Raw genomic sequence first — 26416 nt, forward strand, 5'->3', positions numbered from 1 at the left:
TGTATCCCCAGCAGCACGGGGAGCAGGTGGACGAATGGGATTCTGCCCTCCTGCTCTGCTCTGCTCTGCTGAGACCTCATCTGCAATGCTGGGTCCAGCTCTGGAGTCCTCAACACAGAAGAGACATGGACCTGTTGGAGCTGGGCCAGAGCCCACAACGATGATGTGAGGGCTGGAAGCCCTCTGCTGTGAGGATAGGCTGAGAAAGTTGGGGTTGTTATCCTGGAGAAGAGAAGACTGCAAGGACACCTTTGTGTGGCTTGTTGGTATTTAAAGGAGGTCTTATAGGAAAGATGGGGACAATGTTTTTAGCAGGACCCAATGTGACAGGGCAAAGGGTGATGTTTTTAAACTACAGGTGGAGAGATTTGCACAGAACAGAAGCTATACGTTCAGTGCTGTGTGTTTGAGCAAGCTCTGCTGTTTTTCAGACAGACTTCCTTGCCCTGGAGATGCGTCGGGGTAAAGTAGCTCTTCTTTGGGACTTGGGCTCTGGACCAACAAGAGTGGAATACCCTGATTTTCAAATCAACAACAACAAGTGGCACAGAATACATGCAACCAGGTAATTAAAATGAGAATGGTGCAAGTGTTGATTAGGAAAATTGGTTATTAATTTTTTTTAATGGGGGCTGTATTGTAGAAAAGTCCAGGTGTTTACTGAGTGAACATAAGAAGAACACAAAACCGTCTTCTAAGTTCTCCATGACAAGTTTTCTTTATTGTCCTTAAAGAGAAGCCATAGAATGTGTTGATTAATTGTGATGCTCCCTTCCTGCAAGTGTTCAAGTCCAGTCTGGATGAGGCCTTGAGCAACTTGGTCTAGTGGAAGGTGTCTGTCCTGGTTTCAGCTTCCAGCTTGGGACAGAATGTAGACTTACCCCAAAGGAGTAAATAAAAACACTTGCACAGAATTGGAAGTTAATAACAGCAATATTTACAAAGTAAACAAAGTACAAAAGGTAATAAGGTAAAAGGAATATAAATACAAACCCAGAATCGGCAGCAGACTAGGGTCTCCCCATGGACTAGGCGCCACTATGCAGCAGAAAAACAGCTTCCCACCAGCAGAGCCTCCCACCCACACAGCCAAAGCAAAAGCAGGAGTCAAGAGAGAGAAGCAGATCCGAAGGTTTGCCTCTTAAATAGTCAAGATGCAGGAAAAGGAAGGGAATAACATATGGCATGATCCGGTGCCTCCCCCTTGGGTTGGACTTTCCATCCCTCCAGGAGGAATTCCATCATTATGGTACAGCACTTAACCCTTAATCTACAACAGCATCCCTACCCATGGTAGAGGGGTTGGGACTAGATGATCTCTGAGGTCCCTTCTAACCCAAACCATTCCATCCCTCCAGGAAGAATTCCATCTTTATGGTACAACACTTAACCTACAACAGTGTCCCTGCCCATGGTAGGGGTGTTGGAACTAGATGAGCTCTAAGGTCCCTTCCAACCCAAACCATTCCATCATTCTATGATACGATTCTCTGATTTGTAAAAGTATTCATTAATAATTGTACTTGGCAGGTTTGGAAGAACAGGTACCCTCAGCATAGAGGAAACCAACTCAAACCAGAAGCCTTCACCTAAATCTGGGACCTCTCCAGGGACGGCCACCATCCTGGACGTTAACAAATCAACCCGCATGTTTATCGGAGGGCTTGGAGGGCAAATCAAGGTTAAATCCTGAGAGCAGCAATCTATAAAATGTTTTTTACCATGTTTGAGATACACTTTTGGTTTAAGAGTGGTTGCATGAATTGATTGCACAGGACACTCTGATGCAAAGATGTTCTAAGGATGTCCTAGCATCCTGAAGTTAATGTTCCCTGGAAATTCCCAGGAGAGGCTATGTGTTCATTAATGATCCATAGACATTACACAATGAATTTGGTTTTCTTTTCCTTCTTCCATGGTTTCTTTTAGTTTCCCATTGTTATTCATGCCATGAAGCATCTAAGTAGGCCAAGGACATCATTATTTTTACTTTTTCACTTGATGCAGAGCTAATTTATTATGATTTAAATGGCCACTGTTAATAGTTATGCTCAAACATGTTGTTCTTCTATTATGATTTATATCTAATAACATTAGAGTTCAAGGAAAACAAGTAGGAAAAAATTATGCAGCATAATTTACTGAGTTCTTGACATTAATTGAATTCATGAAGGATTTCTTGTCTGGCAGAAATCTCCTGCTGTTAAGGTGACCCACTTCAAAGGATGCATGGGAGAAGCATCCCTGAACGGCAAATCCATTGGTCTTTGGAACTACATGGAAAGAGAGGGCAAGTGCAATGGCTGTTTTGGAAGGTACTTCATCTCATTCTCTTTATCTTTTGTCATAGATTTAGATTCATTTACATCTGGAATATAAATTTCTGTCTTAGCTTAAAATAATGAACTCAGAAAAAATGCAGTGTTTCATTGATCATCAAGCTCCAGTTCTGAATACACTAATCTGCATGTGCCAGCAGTGTCAAATGATTTCATTTTATGGAATTTTATCACTTTGTCAGAGGAATTCTGGTTTATGCATTGAAAGTAGGGACTGCCAGTGTACCAAACCATTTTGGAGCAAATTTTTTTGCTTTCCAGAAAGACAAATTTATTCTTTCCAAAGTAAGAAACAGTATAAAGCACTCTTAAAAATAAAATAAAGTAAAATAAAATAAAATGGAATACGATACAACACAATACAATACAGTAAAATAGAACAGAATAAAATAGAATATAATTTAATTAAATTTAGAGCCACGAGGATGATTAGGGGACTTGAGCATCTCCCCTATGAAGAGAGACTAAAATCCCTGGGACTGTTTAGTCTGGAGAAGAGAAGACTGAGAGGGGATCGGATCAATGTCTATAAATATCTGAGGGGTGGGTGTCAGGAGGAGGGGGCGAGGCTCTTTTCAGTCGTTCACAATAATAAGACAAGGAACAATGGGTTCAAACTAGAACATAGAAGATTTCACCTCAACATGAGGAGAAACTTCTTTACAGTGAGGGTGACAGAGCACTTGAACAGGCTGCCCAGGGGGGTTGTGGAATCTCCTTCTCTAGAGACTTTCAAAACTCACCTGGATGCATTCCTGTGTAGACTATCCTAAGTGATCCTGCTTTGGCAGGGGGGTTGGACCTGATGATCTCTTGAGGTCCCTTCCAACCTCTGATATACTGTGATACTGTGGTACTGTGAAATTAAAATAATAAAATAAAACAATAAAATAAAGCCATAGCAAAACTGGAAGCACTGAGTTTGCTGTTGATCCTGTAAGGGGATTACAGTCTGTACTTGCTTCATGTTGAAGGAACTGAAAAGAAATGTACTGGACCATATCCCCTTTTGCAGAATGTTTCACGTGTAAACAGCAGATGGTGCTGCTTGATTATCTGAGATGTTTTTTCCAAGTGTTATATTGCAAGGAAAGGGGCTGATAAAATTTAGTGGATCATGTTTGATAAAAGCATCGCATGACTTAAGTAAGAGGATTTTCAACAATGGCAAGTGAGGAGTCCTGCACCTGGAGAGGAATTTCTCCCTGCACCAGTACAGGTGAGGGGTTGGCCTTCTGGAAAGCAGCGCCAAGAAGAATGACCTGGGAGTACTGGTGGACAAGTTCACCATGAGCCACCCAAAAAGGCCAGTGGTCTCCTGGAGTGCATTAACAGAAGTGTGGAGAGCACTGCCCTAGTGAGGACACATCTGGAGTCCTGGGACCAGTTCTGGGCTCCCCAGTTCGTTAGAGACAGGAAACTACTGCAGAGTCCAGTGGAGGCTACAACAATGCTGAGAGGACTAAAGCATCTCTGTGAGGAGGAAAGACTGAGAGACTTAGGGTTGTTTAGCCTGGAGAAGAGCAGCCTGAGAGGGGATCTGCTCAAAGCTCAGCAAGAGCTAAAGGGTGGGGTGCAAGAGTGTGAGGCCAGACTCTTTTCAGTGGTGCTCATGGGCAGGACAAGGGGCAGTGGACAAAACCGAAACCTGGAAGTTTCCATCTGACCAGGAGGAAAAAATTCTTTGCTGGGAGGGTACTGGAGCTCTGCCTAGAGAGGTTGTGGAGTCTCTTTCACTGGAGAGATTCCAAACCCACATGGACATTGTGATCCTGAGCAACCTGCTCTGGGTGACCCTGCTTTAGCAGGGGAAGTTGGATTAGATAATCTCCACAAGTCCTTTGCAACCCCTACCATACTGGGATTCTGGGATTCTGTCTGTTGCAGCAATTATTTTTTCCATTAAGAAATTGATGGAGTTTTGTGATGTATCAAGAAAGAACAATTTTTTCTTGTATACATCCTTCCCCACAGCTACCTTTTCTTCACAGAATCCCAACATGCTAAAACAGACGTTCTGAGATTCTGTAATAAAAATGGCCTTTGGCTGGAGTCATTCAGTTATTCATCACATGGATTCAAGTCTCTTTCCACAGTTTCTAATCCTGATGCCTGGGGCCTGCACAAACCAATGCAATTTTTAAGCTAAGATTTTTTTTACTCTTGTTTTCTGCTTGTGTAGCCCACAGGATGAGGACACTTCATTCCATTTTGATGGCAGTGGATACTCTGTTGTGGAGAGGGCACTTCGCTCAACAGTGACGCAGATCATCATGTTTTTCAGCACCTTTTCACCTAATGGGCTGCTTCTGTATCTTGCTTCAAATGGCACTGTAAGGAAATAGATCAGATCCTTAAGCTGTACAAATCCCTTTCTTGAGATCACTTGATGCTTTCTTGCTCTTTGTTATTTTGAGGGTTCAACTCCATCTCCAGAGGTCCCTTCCAACCCCTACCATTCTATGATTCTGTGATTTTTTTTTTTTTCAGCCTACATATATTAAATCAAGTCTTTGTGTAGATTGTTGCCTGTCACTGACATCATAAGCAAAAGAAGTAAAGACAGGAGCAAATCTTTACGTATAGTAAAGGGCAACATTATCAATGTGAAAAGTTCTTCATCAGTTGTTTTAATTCTAAACTAAAATTAATGATTATTTAACTAAAGGCAAGAAAAACAAACATCAGGGACCACAAACTAGTTCTGTTTGACTTTGTAGGATATAAAATCTTTTGGAACTGAGCTTGCAGGAGGACAATGTAATATTGAAGAGGTCTATTGAATTAAATCCGTAGGGTGGGAACTCAGTAAATTGAAATTAATTAAATAAAGCTCTCTGTAACAGCAATACAACCTAGACCCATCTCCAGACCTTCAATGCCATATCATGCACTTTACTGCATGCGTAGCTGGTGGTTGTCCTTCCCTGAAGGAGGACAAAGCTTTGTTCAGGTACAAATTGTTTCAGAGTCACTGCATTATTCTTTTGCTTTATGTACTGACTGCCTGAATACATTGCATGATGTATTTCCACATTTGCTGTGGAAAAAGACCTGGGGTTGATGGTTAACAGCTGGCTGAAGATGAGCCAGTGTGTGCCCAGGTGGCCAAGAAGGCTAGGATCATCCTGGTTTGGATCAGGAACGTTGTGGTCAGCAGGATTGAGGAGCAGCTGAAGGACCTGGGGTTGTTCAGCTTGGAGAAATGGAGGCTCAGAGGAGACCTCCTCACTCTCTACAGCTCCCTGAAAGGAGGTTGGAGCAAGGTGGGTATTGGTCTCTTCTCCCAAGAGACAAGTGATAGGATGAGAGGAAGAGGCCTCAAATTGCATCAAGGGAGGCTTAGGTTGAACATTAGAAACTCTTTCTTTCCCCAAAGGGTTCTCAAACTCTGGAGCAGGCTACCCAAGGCAGTGGTGGAGTCCCCATCTCTGGAGGGATTTAAAAGCTATATAGATGTGGTGCTGAGGGGCATGGTTTAGTGGTGGACTTGTCAGCACTGGGTTAGTGGTTGGACTTCATGATCTTCAAGGTATCTTCCAACCAAAACAATTCTATGGTTCTGTGATACCTGACTTAAGTTTTACACTGCAGAGGGAGCACTTTTTTATAAAATTCAGGAAGTCTTTTTTTACAGTGTGAAAGCTCTTTGCTTCTTGCAGAAAGAACATGGTCATGTTTGATCATATGCCAAGCACAGTCAAATAAAATTATTCTCAACTTCATCTAAATAAAGAAAAAAAAGAAAGCAAATGTGGCGTTTATTTAAACATTTCCTCTGCTGAATAATCAAGACCAATGCTGCATTTAAGTAAAAATAACAACAAAACAAAAAGTCAGCCTTGGCAGGTAGGTGTAACTTGATTTTCCTAAACATAGTTTGGGCCAGACAAATAGTGCAGATACAGGAGTTACCAAACCTTATTCTCACTGTAGGCCAAACCTGCCAAGGAAGAACTTATTTTCAGGAATTTAATCTGTTTGTTTCTGTGTTTGGTTTTTGGTTGTTTTTTTTTTTTTTTCTTTTCTTCCTCACAGAGAGATTTCTTGTCCCTTGAACTTGTTGATGGCAAAGTGAGACTGACTGTTGACCTGGGTTCAGGACCTCTTGCTCTGACAACAGAAAACCGCTACAACAATGGGACGTGGTATAAAATTTCATTCAGTCGCAACAAGAAACAAGGTAGGCTATAGGCTGAAAAAAAAAAAAAACAGAATCAGATTTGTTTGTGTTCTTCTTCTAGTGGATCTTGTCTTTAGTGGTACAGTTTTAGTTTTACTAATTGGACACCAAGCAGGATCATGGAAGTGGGGGGAAGTGGTTTAGAAGGACCTCTCTGATTCTACTGATGATGCTGCCCACAGATCTGTGATAAAAAAAAACCAGATTTAGAAAGGTTACTTCCACACGAAGGGGGCCTGCAAGAAGGCTGTTTACAAAGGCCTGTAGTGATAGGATGAAGGAAAATGATTTTAAATTAGAGAAAAGCAGATTTAGGTTGGACATTAGGAGGAAGTTCTTTACCATGAAGGTAATGGAACGCTGGAACAGGTTGCCCATGGAGGTAGCTGAGGCCCCATCCTTGGAGATATTCGTGGTCAGGCTTGACTAGGCTCTGGGCAGCAAGATCTTTGGAAGTCCCTTCCAACCCAAACCATTCTATGATCTGCACATATATAAATTTCTTTACTGAAAGAGTGTAAAAAGTGACAGACTTGGATTTTAGATTTGGAAGAATTTATTTTTTTTTTTTACAGTGAGGGTGGTGAGACACTGGCCCAGGTTACCCAGGGAAGCGGTAGATGCCCTATCCTTGCAAACATTCCAGGTCAGGTGCTTTGGGGCTCTGAACAGCCTGCTTTAGTTGAAGATGTCTCTTGCAGGAGGGTTGAACTAGATGGCCTTTGAGAGTCGTTGTAGAGTGCCTTCAGGATATTAGGAACAATTTCTTCCCCAAAAGTGTTGTCAAGCCCTGGAACAGGATGCCCAGGATAACGGTGGAGTCCCTGTTCCTGGAGGGTTTTCTAAAGCATTCTATGATTATCTTTTATCCAAGTCTATACCAAGGATCATCTTTTCTGTCCTGAGTTTTAATAGTCCCTAGCACAACCATATTTTGGGGGCTATGCATTTTCGGGACGATATGCATTAAAAATAATACATGTTAATAGCTATAACAGGTTCTCAGATATATCTTTTTTTTTCCTGTAGACCTCTCCAAATTTGGATTTGGCAGAGAAACACTAATGACATAAGCAGAGTAGATGGAAGTACAATAAATTACTCACTCTAAAAAATAAGAAGATTGTCCATACATGTTTGAGTCAGTTAATACGTTTTCCTTTATTAAAGAGAAGGTTGCCAAAATGGAAGATTGTCTATTTGTGTCTTTCTCCAGATCTTTACTTTCTTCTCTTTGCAGGAATTTTGGCAGTCACGGATGCATATAACCTTAATTACAGAGAAACCAAACAAGGAGAATCTCCTGGGGTTGCCTCAGACCTGAACCGCTCTGATAAGGACCCAATCTTCATTGGTGGGCTGCCAAGATCAAGGGCTGTGAGGTAAAGTGTCCTTTAGTTGCTGCTAAGAAAAGTCATGTGGAAGAAAGAAGCTTATAATATGTGGGGAAAGGGACTGGTCACTTGGCAGAATTATAGCAACATTGTCAGGAAATGTAGGAACACAGCAAGGATGGCCAAAGCCCTCTTGGAATTAAATCTGACAAAGGAAGTGAAAGAGAACAAGAAGAGCTTCTGCAAATACATAAATGGCAAAAGGAAGAACAGGGAAAATGTGGCTCCACTGCTGATTGAGGTGGGAGCCATGGTGACAGAACATGCAGAGGAAGCAGAGTAACTGAATGTCTTTTTTGCTTCAGTCTTTGCTGCTAAGACCAGCCCTCAGGAATCCCAGAGCTTGGAAGTAAGAGGGAAAGCTTGGTGGAAGGAAGACTCTCCACGGGTCAGTGAGGATTGGGTTGTAGATAATTTGAGCAAACTGAACACCCACAAATCCATGGGCCCTGGCGAGATGTACCTGCAAGCGCTAAGGGAGGAGGCTGATGTTGTTGCTCTACCACTCTCCATTTTCAAAATATCATGGAAAATTGAGAGAGGTGCCTGAGGACTGGAGGAAAGCCAGTGTCACTCCAGTCTTCTGAAAGGGCAAGAAAGAAAACTGCAGACCAGTCAACCTTGCATCCTTGATGGTGTGAATGAATGGGTAGGTACAGGGAGAGCAGTGGATGTTGTCTACTTCGACTTTAGCAAGGCTTTTGACACTGCCTCCTGTAGCACCTTGTAGGCAAGCTCAGAAAGTCTGGGTTAGAAGAGTGGACAGTGAGGTGGAATGTGAACTGCCTAAACAACAGAGCGCAGAGAGTTGTGATCAGTGGTGCAGAGTTCAGTTGGAGACCTGTAGCTAGTGGTGTTCCCCAGGGGTCAGTGCTGGGTCCAGTCTTCTTCATCTTCATCAATGACATGGATGAGGGGATAGAGTATACCCTCAGCAGGTTTGGTGACTCTGCTTTAGCAGGGGGGTTGGACTAGATGGTCTCCAAAAGTCCCTTTCAATCCCCACCATGCTGGGTTTCTTGAAATTCAGTTTTGAAACTTGGACCAAATCAACAACAAGATAGAGATATTTTAGAATAGATAGAAATAAATATTTTAGAGTCTGTCTCTAGTTTATAATTTTGCATTGCACATCCCTGCTGAACTTGTAAAGTCCCACTTCTTCCAGTGGCTTCACTTTGAAAGGATAAACATGGGCAAAAAAAATCCAATTAAATTGTCTGAATGCTCTTGACAGTAAGGTAAATTCCAGGACAATATTTGTTTCCATGCAGTTACAACAGAGGTGCAGACTCACTAATCTTTGCTGGCAGAGCAGCCTGTAAGGGATTATGCCAGGGACATTGGATTTCTCTAACTTAAGCCTGCAACCCAATTAGTCATCACCTTAAAGGTCTGGAAAATGACCTGACTTGGGCACACAGCACTGCAAACTGTTTCCATTTGGGAATGATGTTATCTGACTCTTTTTAAGGTTAGAGTTCATGCCTGCTGAGAGTAAGACCCAAATTACCTCTGTTTTCACCTGCACAGGGCTAACTGCTTTCTTCAAAACAGGTCATGCTGCTTCTTAGTGAAGACAACTTTAGCTTTTCACCCAGGAGATTAAAAAAAAAGCCTTGTTTTGTGTTTCAGGAAAGGTCTTAGTAGTAGAATGTATGTGGGATGCATCAAGAACCTGGAAATATCCCGTTCAACGTTTGACTTGCTTAGAAATTCCTACGGAGTAAGGAAAGGTTGTTTGTTGGAGGTAGGAGGCTTTTAAGCTTTGTGACTTGATCTTTATTGTTATTGAACAATGAATAGTAGTTAGTGGTAAAATGTAGTAAGCTGAAATGGAATATTTTGAGAAATTCAAAGATCATCTAATCTGTACTTGAAATTTTGTGTTCTTCCTGGGTGGAAGATAGAGATCAAGTTTGTAGTTATTTCTCTTCCTCACTGAACAGCCTATTCGTAGTGTGAGCATCTTGAACAATGGCTACATTGAGTTGGTACCCAAGTCCTTAAGCCCAGAATCAGAACTGATGGCAACTTTTGCTACAAAGAACAGCAGTGGCATCATCCTTGCTGGACTCAGCAGGGGACTGGGAAGGCGCCGACGTAGACAGGCACATTTGGCAAGTACTGAAAAAAACAATTATTTGGATGTGGTTTTGTCATCTTTATTTTGTAATATCAAGTCAGATTTTTATGACTCTTAACTTGCAAAAAATGAGAAAAAAATTTATTTGGCTTAAGAAGGCCCAAATACAGAGGCTAACTGGGGAGTAGAGGGTAGTGGTAGAAGACATATCTCTTCAGCTATTCCAGGTCAGGTTGGACAGGGCTCTGAGCAAGCTACTGTAGTTCAAGATGTCCCAGATGTCCTGCTCGCGGCAGAGAGGTTGGACTAGGTGACCTTTAAATGTCCTTCCAACCCATGCTATGATACTGTAGCAGAGGAGAGGGAAGGATCAGTTAACAGGGACCTGTTACGATTGCTAGGGCTCAAAATGTTTTTTTGCAATAGGGAGGAAAACTGCATATGAAACACAAAAAGAGTATTGCTTTCCACTTCTGTTAGTCTGAAGAAGTTATTGAAGGGTTTGAGAAGAACAGCCTTCTTATATCTGGTAGACTTTTGGAGCTACTGGGATCCAAGAACAAAGTCTTTGAAGGAATATCTGCCTTTTCTTACTTCCTTCCTCAAATGGGAGGAGTAAGGTGGTGATAGTGTAAAAACCTGCAATTTAACCTGATCTTTTATCACAGTCAGAGACATTTCCATCTCTCATGTTTTCTGTTAGAAGGCTTTGCCCTCTCAGAGGTACCAATGCATCACTACTAGTTTTTGAGTTTCATTTATAAGTTTGTTTACAGCTCATTTGGAGGTATTTTGGGTTTGGTTTTGGCTTTTTTTCAAAGTATGTTCTAGTTAAACCCTGAGTGACGGAAAATTAAGTGATAGTTAAAATCGAACCTTCTGATTAAATCCACAGCCCTTCTTTTCCATCATGCTGATTGATGGCCAGCTTGTGGTGCATGTTAATGCTGGAGATAGAGCAAGTACTAGGAAAGTAACTCTTCAGGCTGCCAATGGAACATACAGTGATGGACAAGAGCACTCTGTCATCCTGATCCGGAGTAAGAGGTAGATGTGACTCTGAACAGTACTACCTGGTTAATTATTGTGTGCCTTTGTTGGCTCACTCTGTTCCCCGAGGGACTGCCTTTGCCAGCTCATTAGGTGGAACAATCAGGGCTATGCCTTTCTGCTGTTAATGGAGATGTTCTGATTTACATGGTAATTGTGTACACCATACAGCCACTGATGAAGCTGTAGTTAAAAGCATCTTGGGCCACTTGAGTAAAGGATACTAAATAGTATTAGAGACAAATAGAGCTTTCAAAATAATTTAGAAAGGCATTTGACTATACTCTACATGCTAAACATTATCTAAAAAGAAGATCTTCTAAGACATTGAAAGGATTATCAAAGTGTTGGAGTCTTTATTTCTCAGGATGTTTTTGAGGCTGAAAGGATTGCTTTTCATTTGCAAATGAGCGTCTGAGGCACTCATTGAATGTTTTTCCCTACTTTTATCTTTTTCAGGATCATAACTGTTCAAGTGGATGAGAGTAACCCTGCAGAACTGAGGCTTGGTTCATCAGCAGAAATGAGCCCTATGAATATTTCCAACTTCTACGCGGGTGGCATTCCAGCAGGAGAGGGCATTTTAGGGCTCAAAATGGCTGGCTCCTTTCATGGCTGTATCAGCAACCTTATTTTTAACAAGGAGTAAGTCAGAGAGTAGCTGCCCTGCTTTGGAAAACGTTCATAATTTCCAATTATTGCAGTTTGTAACCTCTTCCGTGACGGTGTCTATTTACCTGGCTTCTAACGTAACCCAAACATGATACTCGATGATCTGGGTCTTATAACAGGCAGAAAATGGATGTTACCAACTACATTTCCAAACAGCATTAAAAATGTCTTCAATATGTGTAGAGACACTGCAGAAAATCTAATTTTCTCTACTATAATTTCATCTACATTCACAGACAATCCTTTTCTAAAACTACTGTCTGTTAATACTGTTCCATGAACAGATCATTTGCCACTACTCAATCTTTGTGTGTCACCACAACACCACTTCTTTTCATTTCTCCTCTTAGTGCTGAAAGACCCTGTAAAATACTCTCCCTTGTGCTTGAGGACTCTAGAGTTTGGGATTTCACTTAAGATGTAGGTTTGTTTTTTTTTTTTAAAAAACACAGGCTTTTGTATTTCACCACTTCCATGAAGTATGAACATGTGGATTTGGACACCTGCTTTTTGTCAGAGAAGCCTAAACCAGCTATACAGCCAGAAGACATGGAGACTCAACCTGAACTTCAGGCTTTCCCACTTCCTCTGAGACCTCTTGCAGACACAAAAAAGGTATGTATTGCATGCAAGCTTTTGCCTCTTGTAAGAAAGTTCAACAGCAAGATGCAGTTGAGCTTTGTGGAGAATTTTCAAACTATGGACTGTGTATGTTTGCTTCTTGTATGATATGATACAGAGACTCAGCTGGGGGTTGAAAGGAACCTCTGGAGATCATCTAGTCCCAGCCCAGCTAAAGCAGGGCTACCCAGAGCAGGTTGCCCAGGTTCACAATGTCCAGACAGGTTTGGAATCTCTCCAGAAAAGGAGATTCTACAACCTCTCTGGGCAGCCTGCTGCAGGACTCCTGCATCCTCACAGCATCACTCCTTTCAGGGAGTTGGGGAGAGCAAGACAGTCTCTCCTCAGCCACCTCTCCGCCAGGCTAAACAACCCCAATTCCCTCAGCTGTTCTCACAAGACCTGTTCTCCTGTGCCTTTACTAGCTTTGTTGCCCTTCTCTGGGCCCACTTCAGCACCTCAATATCTTTGAAGACAGACTTTTTAGCAGGGCCTGTTGTAACAGGACAGAGGGTGATGGTTTTTAACTAAAAGAGGGAGATTCACACTATAGAGGAAGAAGAAATGTTTTACAATAAGGGTGCTGAGGCACTGGCCTGGGTTGCCCAGAGAGGTAGTAGATGCCCCATCCCTGGAACCATGTCCTGCTGGATATCCCTGCTGAGTGCATGGGGGTTGGACTAGGTGACCTTTAAAGGTCCCTTCCAACCCAAACCATTCTTTGATTCTATGCTTTTTGAGCCTAAAGATAGCTCAGAATGGGAGTTTAACTGGTTGATGTTGCTCTGTACTTCGTGATTATCCTGTGGCTCAGTTTTGCTCCTTATAGTATTCTGCATAGGCACATTGTCCCTATTCTTAATAATTCCTTTCCATTAACAGGTTGTTTGTGCAAAAGATGAGCTACCTGGTCACGTTCAAGGTGCCCATCAGTTTGGACTTGCCAAAGGCAGCCACTTAACACTGCTCTTCAATCAGTCCACTGTCAGGAAGAAGTGAGTATATCCTAAATCACACCTGCACAGAGTGTGTTATCTTGTATTGAGCTACCAGAAGCACACTAATGGTTTTCCTGAGTGCTTTTCATTCATTACCAGCTTTGAACATGTCCCTAACTTCAGGTTTCTGTGGGCTTCTCATGGAAGAAGGTATCACAACCACCACAACATCATTAATATGGCTTTCCCAGGTTTGTGATTATGAGTTTAACTCATGGGCAGAGTTCTGCTTTCTTTTCCCTGCAGACTTGAGAGCCCCACTGTCACTTCTGTAAGTTGTTTTGCTGTTTTCCACATACAGAACCCAGCTGGTGTCTGTTCCTTGAATGCAAATGACATCTCACCCTCCCTCTTGGATATTCTGCAATTGCATCTTCTGTGTCTGTGTCATTCTTCAGGTCACTGAAGGAGCTAAAACTCCTGAGAGAATCTTTTTTATTGAGGCTTAAAATGTGACCTTTCTGCCACTCTTATTTGTTTGAGAGGCTCCCAAGAAAGTCTTCAAAATGCAGACTGCAAAACATTTAGAGTTCTTTCATGGAATCAGAATCCTTTAGGTTCTAATTTCAACTGAGGAAGGCTCTGCAGGCATTGAGAAAAGGACCTTTTTAGCTTCTGTTGTAACTATTGAATATAAGGACACTACAGAAGACTGATGCTGTGTAGTCTGAACCTAATGGCTCTATAAGAAATGGCTCAGTCAGTTCCTCTACCTTTTTAAGCCTCCCTCTGTTCTCAGACTGCCCATTATATCCCAGCAAGCTTGGCTAACCATAATGGATGTCATCAGATTATTCTGGAATTGGTTCCTTCCTAGGGGCAGTAGGCAAGCCTGTGGTCACTAACAGCTGAGCCAGTCCGTCTTAAAGCCCAGCTCACTCTGTGCCAAGCGTTTTTCCTGTCTTTGATGGGTACAGCACTGATTTCTATCATGAAAGCCATAGTAGATCGTGCTTTCTTAAAATCAATGCAAACCCTGTTTTTCTGGCTCTTGCAATAATAAATTCCCTTTGGTAATAAGATTTAGCAATGCAGAACACCTCTCAGTAACACCAAGTTGGATTTTTTTTTGTCTAGACTCTCCATCCAGCTGAATCTCCGAACCTTTGCCTCCAGTGGCCTGATTTACTACATGGCACACCAAAACCAGGTTGATTATGCAGCCCTGCAGCTTCATGGGGGACAGCTCTACTTCTCATTTGATCTGGGCAAAGGAAAAGCAGTGGCTTTCCACCCTGCTGTTATCCATGATGGAAAATGGCACACGGTAGGTAGTCACCAATCTTGTACTGCAGTTTGCCTTTCCTGGAGTTACTGGAGTGGCTTTTCTCTGCCTTTCATCTATTTTTTTTTTTCTTGTGTTGCAAAGGTAACAAGGTTTTAAGCAAACATTCCAGCAACTTGGATTTAAGTGTAATTATTTCATTTTTAAATGTTCATTAATTAGTTGCAGAATCATAGATTGTTTTCAGTTGGAAGGGACTTTTAAAGGTCATCTGGTCCAACCCCCCTGCAGTCAGCAGGGACAGCTGCAGCAAGAGAAGGTTGCTCAGAGCTCCATCCAACTTGACCTGAAAGGTTTCCATGGATGGGGCATCTCCCACCAATATGAGCAAACTGTGCCACCCTCAGTGTAAACAATTTCTTCCTTCTCTCAAGTCTAAATCTCCCTCTTTTACTCCATCACTCCTTGTCCTATCACAATTATGCATTGATTCCAGCACTCTACTACTGTGAACTATCTTGGATCATTTAGAATTAAAGTAGTTCACCAACTATGTGCTAATAGTCGTCTTTATCAGAGAAGAACCCAACAGAGAGGTCTAGAAACTCTGACTTTTTTCACAGAGACCATTCACAGAATGTTTGGAGTCAGAAGGGGCCTCTGGAGTCAGAAGGGGCCTCTGGAGATGGTGTAGTCCAACCCTCATGTTACAGGAGGGTCATCCAGAGCGTGTTGCCCAGGATCACAGTGCCCTGGTAGGTTTGGAATCCCTTCAAAGACAGAGATTCCACAACCTCCCTAGGGGATCAGCTATGCACTACGTCACCAGAGATCTGCAGCTGAGTGTGTAAGAGATTTGTGAGTGCAGTTTCTCCTTTCTCCCACTTATTTGATACCTGAGCATGTCATAGCAGCTACGGATACAAGGGAAGCACTTTTTCATTTCCTTGGTTCATGCAGCATGAGAAAGGTAGACAATTGGAATTAATGGGGACTGGAGAGGCAGGACTTGGCCTAAGAAGAGTTTGAAGACAAATTATGGCTACGGCTTTCAGGTGTAATGTAGTATTCAGGGCTTTCAGTAAAAAAGCTGCCAGCTTCTGGGTTCTGTTGGCCCTGTTGTTCTGAGCAGCCCATCTCCTGCTGACCACTGCTTTCTTCAAGAGAAGTGACTCTCTTGTCTACATGAGTTTTAAAAGCCACTCTGGCCACATTACTTTGTCTTAAGGCAGGTGAAGGTGACAAGCTTCCCTTTCTTTTTCCACATGTGAAAACTTAACTCCAAGAAGTGGCTTCTGTGGGACAAAATGTCACAAAGCTGCCACTTTTCCAAGGCACCCTGGGAATCAGCAGAATGTTCTTTTCGCTGTTCATATGTAATCAGTGGAAGAAAAATACAGCAAAATCTAGCAAATGTGAACTTCTGTCAGAGAGAGATGTCCCAGCTAAGCTCTGCTGACTACCCTGAAGGGAGGAACACTCCAGGATTTACAGCTGGATGTTTGTAATTAAACATAAAACTTATGCTCACACTATCCTCTTAAAAAGAAGTGAACAGATTCCATGTGAGTGCTTATCTGCCTTTGCTACCCGGGGCATAAAACCAGAAGCTTGAACCTTTTTGAGGAAATTGAGGTTGAGTCACACCACTTTGCAGCTGGGAAGATTGTTGCAGTCGTTCTACAATGGGTTTAAGCTAATGTGTGCTGCTGCTGAAAGCAGCACTTCCATGGTTCTCTGCCACCTGCTGCTATCACTCCCCTGCATGACTTTATCCCCTGAACAACCCAACTGTTCATGAAACCTCAAGTTGAACCTAGTCAAGATTCTGAGTGGGGCTAAAAGTAAGCCAAGGAAAACTCAATGACTGGACTGGCTGACTTTAAATAAAGTCCCTCACCTGCATGTGGGTCCTGGCTTTAGTGCAGTGAATGCACAGGGGCGTGAATGAACAAAATGGGTAGAAGAGGAAAGCTTTTTTGTCATAGTGAATTCAACACAGCTCATCACAAAATTACCGTGGAGGAGGGTGCACTTCAAAAAGCTGAGATGGCTCAACTGGTGTGCAGCAGACCAGCACAGTACTCCCTCCTTCAAACTCACTGATGTATCCTAAGGCAATGAACTAGCAGTTTGAAATAATCATAGGATAGTTTGGATTGGAAGAGACCTTTAAGATCATGAAGTCCAACCCAGCACTGCCAGGTCACCACTAAACCATGTTCCTTAGTAACACTTCTACACAGATTTTAAATCTCTCAAAGGATGGGGACTCTACCGCTGCCCTAGGAAGCCTGTTCCAGGGCTTGACAACCCTTCTAGGGAAGAAATTGTTCCTCATCTCCAACCTAAACCTCCCCTGGAGCAACTTGAGGCCATTTACTCTGGTCCTTTCACTTGCTGCTTGGGAGAACAGACCAATTTACACCTGTCTCCAATCTTTCAGGGAGTTGTGAAGAGCCAGAAAGTCTCCCTCTCTTCAGTCTCCTTTTTTTCCAGGCTGAACAACCCCAGTTCCCTCAGCTGCTTCTTGCAGGACTTGTTCTCCAGACCACTCACCAGTTTCATTGCCCTTCCTTGGACCTTCTCCAGCACCTCAGTGTAATTCTTGGAAAGAGTGGCCCAAAACTGTACCCAGTATTTGAGGTGCAGTCTCATCAGTGCCAACTTCAGTGGGATGATCCATTCCCTAGTCCTGCTAGCCACACTGTTGCTAATCCAAGCCAGGATCCTGTTTGCCTTCTTGGCCACACTGCTGGCTCATATTCAGCTGTCCTTGGGGAGACAGGGGAGTAGTTTAGCTGCTCAGTTGCATTCTCTGAAATGGCCTCAACCTGTTTCAAAAGGATACCTCAGTGCAGTATGACAAAGCAGTGTAAGCACTCACAAAGTGTCTTGCTTGCTTCTATGGCAGACGATGACTAGGTGACTGTTTCAGCCCTCTCACTGATGTTTGCATTCTCTTTTTTCTTTCCAGATAAAGACAGAATACGTTAAAAGGAAAGGTACAATCATTGTGGATGGACAGGAATCAGCAGCAGTCAGTGCTCTGGGAGATGGCAGCACTTTGGATGTGGAAGGGAAGCTCTACATAGGAGGAATCCCCTTAGACTATGTGCCAAAGAATCTTGGGAATGTAAGAGTATTAGGAGCTGTGGGGTGTCCCTGACATTTTGCAGGACTGTAATAAGTTTGCTGCATCAAACCCACGTAATTCAGCAACCTGTCTGACAGGGGCAAAAAGAAGTACATCATACCTTGGTTTGGGTTGGAAGGGACCTTAAAGATCATCTAGTTCCAACCACCCTGCAGTCAGCAGGGACACTGGCAGCTAGAGAAGATTGCTCAGAGCCCCAAACAACCTGGCCTGGAGTGGTTCCAGGGATGGGGCATCTACCACCTCTCCGGGCAGCCTGGGCCAACCAGTATTTTACCATCCTCACAGTGAAGAATTTCTTCTTACTATCCAATCCAAATCTAGCTTCTCCCAGTGTGTTCTGTTCTTCTCCCTTGTTCTGTCACCACATGCCCTTGTGAAAACTTCCTCTTCAGATTTCTTGTAGGCCCCTTTTAAGTACTGAAAGGCTGCAATAATGTCTCTGTGGAGCCTTCTCTTCCTCAGGCTGAGCAATCCCAACTCTCTCAGCCTGTCCTCACACAGGAGGGATTGCAGCCCTCACATCATTGTTGTGACATCCTCTGGATCCACTCCAGGTGGATATCTCCAGGCCCCTATCTCCCCTGTGCTGAGGGCTCCAGAGCTGGACCCAGCACTGCAGGCTGGGGTATCAGCAGAGCAGAGGGACAAAATCCCCTCCTTGCATCCCAACACAGAACTGGTTCTGGGCTGTGAGTGCACAGTGCTGGCTCGTGTCCAGCTTTTCACCCACCAGCACCTCCAAGTCCTTCTCCACAGGGCTGCTGCCCAGCCCTTCAACCCCAGCCTGTGTTGATACTGAGGTTTGCCCCAAACCATGTGCAAGGCCTTTCACTTGACCTTGTTGAAGTTCCTACTTGCAAAACATCTTTGCAGCAGTTTATACTGCACCTTAACTCTTCCATTTCCATATCTGTAGGTGACTCACAGTATTCCTGCCTGCATTGGTGACTTGACAGTTAACAGCAAGCAACTGGACAACGAGAGCCCTGTGTCAGTCTTTGCTGTGAACAAATGCTATGTAACAGCACAGGAAGGGACTTTCTTTGATGGGACTGGTTTTGCTGCTCTTGGTAAGTGTCGTGAAGTGAAAGCTGTGCCCTCCTGAATGAATGTAAATGAAAGCACACTCCTTTTAGATCTTGCTGGAACTGTGTCGTTCTTTGACTCCTCACACACAGAGGGTATGCCCTGCATAAGTATTTCTGAATCCCTTCAGTCCATGCATCCAAAAGTGGCCGTTTAGGAGCTGCTTTCCACAGATGAAAGAGCTAATGATTCCAGCCCTGGGGAAGAAATGAACTACCTCTCTCTTTGGCTGAGAATATCTGTGTTCATGATGTTAAGTTAGGGTCTGTTGAAGAGCATGAAGATAAAAGAGACAGGGCACCTGTGAGGTAGCTTGCATCCTTGTGCCACCTGCTGTGGGTGAACCTGCTTTAACAGTGGGGTTGGACTATAGAATCATAGAATCACAGAATTGTCAGGGCTGGAAGGGACCTCAAGGACCATCCAGTTCCAACCCCCCTGCCATGGGCAGGGGTACCTCACACCAGATGAAGTTGCTCACAGCCACATCCAGCCTGGCCTTAAAAACCTCTAGAGATGGGGCTTCTACCACCTCCCTGAGCAATCTGTTCCATTGTCTCACCACCCTCATGGGGAAGAACTTTTTCCTAACAGTCAATCTGAATCTACCCACTTCTAGTTTTGCTCCATTCCCCCCACTCCTATCACTACCTGACATCCTAAGAGGTCACTCACCTAGGGAGCTCCAGAGGTCCCTTCCAAACCCTACTATTCTATGATTCTGTGATTGTATTAATATGTGCTCTTTACTGTTCTTACAAATAAAAGAGGATGTATTAATGAGAGAACAGATATCTGATAATTTTTCCAGTATAAAATGTGAATTTGTGACTTTGAAAAGCTTACTTCTCAGAGGTTCTGCTAGTTCTATCCTGGCAGAGTAATTAACAAGGTTTTTGGGCCAAAATGGTGGGAGTTGGATGGGACATCCGAGGATCATCTAATCCAGCCCTCCTGCTAAAGCAGAGTCACCCACAGCAGGTTGCCTGGGATCTCCATGTCCAGGTGCATTTGGAACTTCTCTAGAGAAGGCAAGTCCACAGCCTGTCTGGGCAGCCTTATCCAGGGCTCCAGCACCCCAGCACCCTCACACCAAAGATGTTTCTCCATGTATTCAGATGGAACTTCCTGGGTTCCAGTTTGTGCCCATTGCTCTTCGCACTGTCACTGGGAATGACTAAAAAGAGTCTGACCCCATCCTCTTGCCCCCCACCCTTCAGCTATTGATCACCATTGAGAAGACCCCTCTCAGTCTGCTCTTCTCCAGGCTACAGATCCCCAGGTCCCTCAGCCTTTGCTCAAAAGGACAGTGTTTGTGTCCTGCTTTGTCCTGTGGATCTCAACTCTTCTGTTAGAAGCTTCTAACTTTCTTTTCAGTCAGAGAAGGTTACAAAGTCCGATCAGACGTGAACATCACTCTGGAGTTCCGGACCACAGCGCTGCATGGCGTTCTCCTGGGGGTCAGCAGTGCTAAGGTTGATGCTGTGGGACTGGAGATGGTGAATGGCAAGGTAGGTTGCCCCGTACTGGCACACCCATTTTACAAAGCTTGCTTAAACCAGGAGGCTAGGACTCTTGTTGGGTAGCACTAAATAGCCACAATTAAAATGGAATGGAGACAAAATGTCCTAACCTTCCACCACCCAAGTAGCCTGGGGCAGATTTTCAGTCTCAGGGTTTCTCATCATCGTCCGCTGTGTGAGATTAGCAGAAGCCATTTTTCATTTTTAATTAGTGTAATTTATGGTAGTCTGCAGCCACTGTGACCCTGCAGTACACACCCTGTGTGCTAGACCAAATTTCTTGCAGCTTAATAGTTTTCCTGTCACAGAGCTACACTTGTCCTTGATAAACACATCACTGCATGTGCAAAGCACCTTGTTTTGTAATCTCTTCCTCAATATTCATGAGCAATTAACTCACTCTCTGCTTCTACTGGCCATTATGGTCCAGAAACCATTTAACAATCAATACATAGTTCTCCACACATCTCCTGCATAAAAAATGTATACTTGATGGCTCTTAAGTATTTCCTTTTCTCAGAAATGCCTCATTTTCTATTCAGAACTTCCCAGCTAAAAGAAATATCACTGTTCCTCTGGGACATTCTTTCTGGGTTAATATTTACATATTAATCCTCACCAAATAGTTGAGGAAACATCTGCTGCTGTGAAAAATAAGGACATGAACTAAGTCAATACATGTCACTGGCAGTGGCAAGTGCTTTCAGTCCTCTCTTCAGTTATCATAGAATCATAGAATGGTAGAGCTTGGAAGGAACATTTGGAGATTGAGTCCAACCCTCACGCCAAAGCAGGGTCACCTAAAGCAGGTCACAGAGAAACACATCCAGACAGGTCTTGAAAGTCTCCAGAGGAGACTCCACAACCTCTCTGGGCAGCCTGTTCCAGTGCTCCACTACCCTCACTGTAAAGAAGTTTTTCCTCATGTTGAAGTGGAACTTCCTGTGTCCAGTTTGTAACTAACCATTGCCCCTGCTCCTATCACAGGACACCACTGAAAAGAGGCTGGTCCTGTTTTCCTGACACCCACCCTTCAGATATTTCTAAATACTAATAAGATAACAGCCCCAGATCTCTCAGCCTTTCCTCATCAGACAGATGTTCCAGTCCCTTATAATCTCCATTGGACACTCTCTAGCATATCCCTGTCCCTCTTGAACTGGGGAGCCCACAACCAGACATGATACTCCTGATGTGGCCTCACTAGGCAGAGTAGAAGGGGAAGAGAACCTCTGTCAGCCTGCTAGACACACTCTTCTTCCTGCATCCCAGCATACCATTTGCCTTCTTGACCAAAAGGGCACATTGCTGTCCCACAGACAATTTATTGTCTACCAGGACTTTCAAGGTCCTTCTCCATGGAGTTAGATACAGTGGATTTTTTTTCATAGAATGGCTTGTGTTAGAAGTGACATCAAAGATCACCTAATTCCACTGCCCCTGCCATAGGCAGGGATGCCTCCCTCTAGACAAGGTTGATCAAAGCCTCATTCAGCCTGGTCTTCAATACTTACAGGGATAAGGTGTCCACAACTTCTCTAGGCAACCCATTCCATTGTCTCACCACCCTCACAGTAAAGAGCTTCTTCCTAACGTCTAACCTAAATCTACCCTGCCCTAGTTGCCCTCACTGACTTTCAGAGCTGAAGTCTCACCTTCTGTCAAAAAATGTCTTGATTTGTGTTTTTAGAAACATTGAATTCCCAACACATCAGCTTCACCCAACTGAATCACACCAGCTTCACCCAACAATCATGGATAGATCTCAGCCTTTTAGTCTTTAGTCTAAAGTCTTAAATAATAAAGTCTAAAATCTAGAAGTCTAGATTTTAAAGATAGTTCAGTGAGGACACAGTTTATCTGTCAAAGTAAACAAGAGCTTTCCCTATTACCAAACGTCTGTGAAAACAGAAATCTCTGCACCAGCTTGGTTGTGCTTTTCTCTGGTAAATTAATTGGGGTGTTCTGACTTCTGGGCATCTGTCTGGTTTTGCACAGGTTTTGTTTCATGTCAACAACGGAGCTGGCAGAATAACAGCTGCCTATGAACCAAGAGGCACAAACACTTTGTGTGATGGAAAATGGCACAAGCTTCAAGCCAGCAAAAGCAAACATGGCATCTCACTGATAATTGATGGGAATTTGGTTCAGACTGATAATCCCTATCTCCAGTCAACTTCTGCAGATACAAACAATCCCATTTATGTTGGAGGCTATCCTGGTAGGTGCAGTAACATTTATTTTGCCTTCTTTCATAGAATAGAATCATAGAATCAAGAAGGCTGGAAGAGACCTCAAAGATCATCGAGTCCAACCTGTCACCCTACACCTCATGACTAACTAAACCATGGCACCAAGTGCCACGTCCAGTCCCCTCTTGAACACCTCCAGGGATGGTGACTCCACCACCTCCCTGGGCAGCCCATTCCAATGGCCAACCACTCTCTCTGTGAAGAACTTCCCTCACCTCCAGCCTAAACCTCCCCTGGCGCAGCTTGAGACTGTGTCCTCTTGTTCTGGTGCTGGTTGCCTGGGAGAAGAGACCAAACCCCTCCTGGCTACAACCTCCCTTCAGGTAGTTGTAGACAGCAATGAGGTCTCCCTGAGCCTCCTCTTCTCCAGGCTAAACAGTCCCAGCTCCCTCAGCCTCTCCTCATAGGGCTTGTGCTCAAGGCCTCTCCCCAGCCTCGTTGCCCTTCTCTGGACATGCTCCAGCAATTCAACATCTTTCCTAAACTGAGGGGCCCAGAACTGGACACAGTACTCAAGGTGTGGCCTAACCAGTGCTGTGTACAGGGGTACAATGACCTCCTGCTTCCACTGTCTGATAAGAATGACTGTTAACACGTGCCCTGTCTTCTCTCCTCCTCCCATTACTCTCCAATTCATGAAGTTTGTGATGGAGTTATCATAGAATCATCAACTGGTTTGGATTGGAAGGGGCATTTAAAGCTCATCTAGTCTAACCCCCATGCAGTCAGCAGGGACATCTGCTACTAGAGCAGGCTGCTCAGAGCCCCAGACAACCTGGCGTGAAACGATGCCAGGGATGGGGCTTTTGCCACCTTTCTGTGCAACCTGGGCCTGGGTCTCACCACTATCAGCATAAAAAATTTCGTCCTTCTCTCCAGTCTAACTTTCCCTCCTTCAGTTTAAACCCATCACCCCTTGTCCCATCACAACAGGCTCTGTTGAGAAGTCTCTACACAGCTTGCTTCTAGGCCACAAGAAGGTTTCTGTGAAGCCTTCTCTTCTCCAAGCCAACAACTGCAACTGTCTCAGCCTGTCCTCACAGCAGAGGGTTTTCATCCCTCCCACTGTTGTTGTGGCCTCCTCTGGCCCCACTCCAACAGGTCCATGTCTCTCCTGTGCTGAGGACTCCAGAGCTGGCCCCAGCACTGCAGGTGGGGTCTCAGCAGAGTGGAGGGGCAGAATCCCATCCTCTCTCTCCACCTGCTGTCCATGCTGCTGGAGATCAGCCCAGAAAAGTTGTTTCTGGCTGGTTAGCACACAGTGCCCGCTCATGTCCAGCTTGTCAGCCACCAGCATCCCCAAGTCCTTCTTCTCAGGGCTGCTTTCCAGCTCTTCATCTCCTAGCCTGGACTGATACCAAGGATTGCCCCAACTGAGGTGCAAGACCTTACACTTGGCCTTGTTGAACCTTGTAAGATTCATGCAGACCCACTTCTCAAGCTTGTCCACCTCGCTCTGGGTGGCATCCTGGCCCTCAGGTGTGTCAACTGCATCATCTGCAAACATTGGCCAAGAAAATGATCATTTTAGTTCCATTTTCCAAATCATTGGTGAGCTGACAGCATATAGTGGAACATCCCACAGCATCCAAATGTGACTGGAACTTGGTGCTCCTCAGGCATTGTTCCATCTCATTTGGGAAGGGGAGGAAGCAGTGGGATAACAACCTGGATCTTTGTGTTGTTTCAGTTCATGGAAATAGATCCAACACATTTCACTTTTGCTTTTCAGCTGACGTGAAGCAAAACTGCCTCACGAGCAAGAGCTCATTCCATGGCTGTTTGAGGAACCTTGTGTTGAGCAGGGGCCAACAGGCAGAATTATTTGACTTCAGCAGAGCTTTTGAGCTGCGTGGAGTCTTCCCTCATTCCTGCCCTGGGGCTGAGCACTGACCTGCAGCAAAGCCTGTCTGGAAATGAGAAAGAAGGTTTTTTTGTTGATCTGTTATTTCTCATGAAGAAAAGAATTGGTGAGAACCTGCATCTCTGATTTTTCTGGTTGTTTTCCAACTCAGGTAATTTTTTTTTTTCCAGTCAGAAGCTCTTTGTCTGTGTTTTAAATCAAAGGTTTGAAACAACAAATACCTCTACTACAACCTTAATGGCATTAATTGGGTATTTTTGTCTTGGGGGAATTTTTATTAATCAGTGTTTACAGTATGTTTTCTTTTGATTACTTGACAGTATTTCATTTTATTGTGTGTTGGTCATTTTATAAAAAGGCAACAATTTTAGACCAAGTAATAAATACAATAAACTGCATTTTGTCATGGAGTTTCAGTTGTTCATGCATTTCAGTTCGAGGAAAACCCAGCCAGGAGGTGAAGAGGTGAAATGTACCAGCGGGTAAAGTCCAGCAGAGGGAGCAGAAGACTAAAGGCAGGATTTGAAGGTCTCAGATTGAATAATAACTAAATCACAGCATGGTAGAAGGGACCTCTGGAGACCATCCAGTCCAACCCCCCTGCTAAGGCAGCATCACCCACAGCAGACTGCCCAGGATCACAATGCACAGGTGGGTTTAAAATCTCTGGAGAAGAAGAAACCACAACCTGTCTGGGCAGCCTGCTGCAGGGCTCCAGCACCCTCACACCAAAAGATGTTTTCCCTCATATTTAAGCAGAGCTTCCTGGGTTGCAGTTTGTGATCATCTCCCCTTGTCCTGTCACTGGGCACCACTGAGAAGAGACTGGTCCCATCCTTTTGCCCCCCACCCTTTAGCTCTTGATGAGCATTGATCAGATCACCTCACAGTCTGCTCTTCTTCAGGCTAAACAGCCCTGGGTGTCTCAGCCTTTCCTCCTCACAGAGATGCTGCAGTCTCCTGGGTATCTTTGTAGCCTTTGTTAAACTTTCCAGTAGTTCCCTGTCCCTCTTGAACTGAGGAGCCCCGAACTGGACCCAGGACTCCAAATGTGTCTTCATTAGGGCAGCATAGAGGGGAAGGAGAACCTCTCTCCACCTGCTGGCTACACTCTTCTTCATGCACCCCAGGAGACCATTGACCTTGGCCACAAGGGCACATTAGTGGCTCAAGGTAAATTTCATGTCCACCTTCTCCTTGGAGCTCCTTTTCTCACCTGTACTGGTACAGAGGGTTATTGCTGTCCAGGTGCAGGACCCTATGCTCTAGATTCACTCTGAGGAATAGAACTTTCTTATTTATTTAGTAGCTCAAATTCCTTTTCCTTCTGCCTTAATATCCAGTGCTGCCAACCCCCACTGCAGCCCAGGAAGACTGTGTTTATGCTTTCATGTGTGAGTGAAGAAATTATTTGGATCTGGCTTGAGAACAACTGTGTTTTGGCAACAATAATTCATTTATCCTTCTTGGGAGTATAGCATTTCTGAAAGGACACCTGGAAACACCTTTGGTGCTCTGTGATTCCTAAAAATCTTAGCTCTGTCTTTAGCTTTTCCTACTGTGCCTGCTTCTGGGTTTGAAATGAGTCTTCCAGTAGTTGTGTTTGAGCCAGATCTGGGAAACTTGTGCTTCCTCTGATTCAAGTGAGGACATCTGTTTGTCATTGAGCAGTAAGAGAAGTGTCTTGTACTTCAGGGTCATAGAATGGTTTGGGTTGAAAGGGATCTTTAAAGACCAGTCAGAGGGACTGCAGTCAGCAAGGACATCCCCAACTCAAGCAGGTTGCTCAGAGCCCTGTCCAACCTTGCCTGGAATAATTCCAGCTATGGGGCATTTACCACCTCTCTGGGCATCCTGGATCATTTTGTCAGCACCCTCACTGTAAGGTAAGTCTGTAATAAACATCGTTCTCTCTAAGTCACTTCCATCTCTTTTGTTCTCTTGGAATTAGCACAATTTTTGT

General features: G+C 44.1%; 1 protein-coding gene across 1 annotated transcript in view; it reads left to right on the plus strand.

Annotated features, from left to right (window-relative positions):
• Positions 1-24482, plus strand: part of LAMA1 (laminin subunit alpha 1) — a 97252-nt gene extending 72770 nt beyond the window's left edge. Inside the window, exons 45-62 of the mRNA XM_054381609.1 lie at positions 432-565; positions 1531-1681; positions 2191-2315; positions 4522-4672; positions 6378-6522; positions 7763-7904; positions 9552-9666; positions 9866-10036; positions 10898-11049; positions 11512-11697; positions 12177-12339; positions 13228-13340; positions 14421-14610; positions 17546-17704; positions 18645-18798; positions 20192-20325; positions 22336-22558; positions 24322-24482. Of these exons, the coding sequence (XP_054237584.1) occupies positions 432-565; positions 1531-1681; positions 2191-2315; positions 4522-4672; positions 6378-6522; positions 7763-7904; positions 9552-9666; positions 9866-10036; positions 10898-11049; positions 11512-11697; positions 12177-12339; positions 13228-13340; positions 14421-14610; positions 17546-17704; positions 18645-18798; positions 20192-20325; positions 22336-22558; positions 24322-24482 (2769 nt within the window). The remainder of the gene's footprint in view (positions 1-431; positions 566-1530; positions 1682-2190; positions 2316-4521; positions 4673-6377; positions 6523-7762; positions 7905-9551; positions 9667-9865; positions 10037-10897; positions 11050-11511; positions 11698-12176; positions 12340-13227; positions 13341-14420; positions 14611-17545; positions 17705-18644; positions 18799-20191; positions 20326-22335; positions 22559-24321) is intronic.
• The last annotated feature ends 1934 nt before the right edge of the window (positions 24483-26416 follow it).

Source organism: Indicator indicator, chromosome 6 (genome assembly GCF_027791375.1).
Source record: "Indicator indicator isolate 239-I01 chromosome 6, UM_Iind_1.1, whole genome shotgun sequence".
Taxonomy (NCBI): Eukaryota; Metazoa; Chordata; class Aves; order Piciformes; family Indicatoridae; genus Indicator; species Indicator indicator.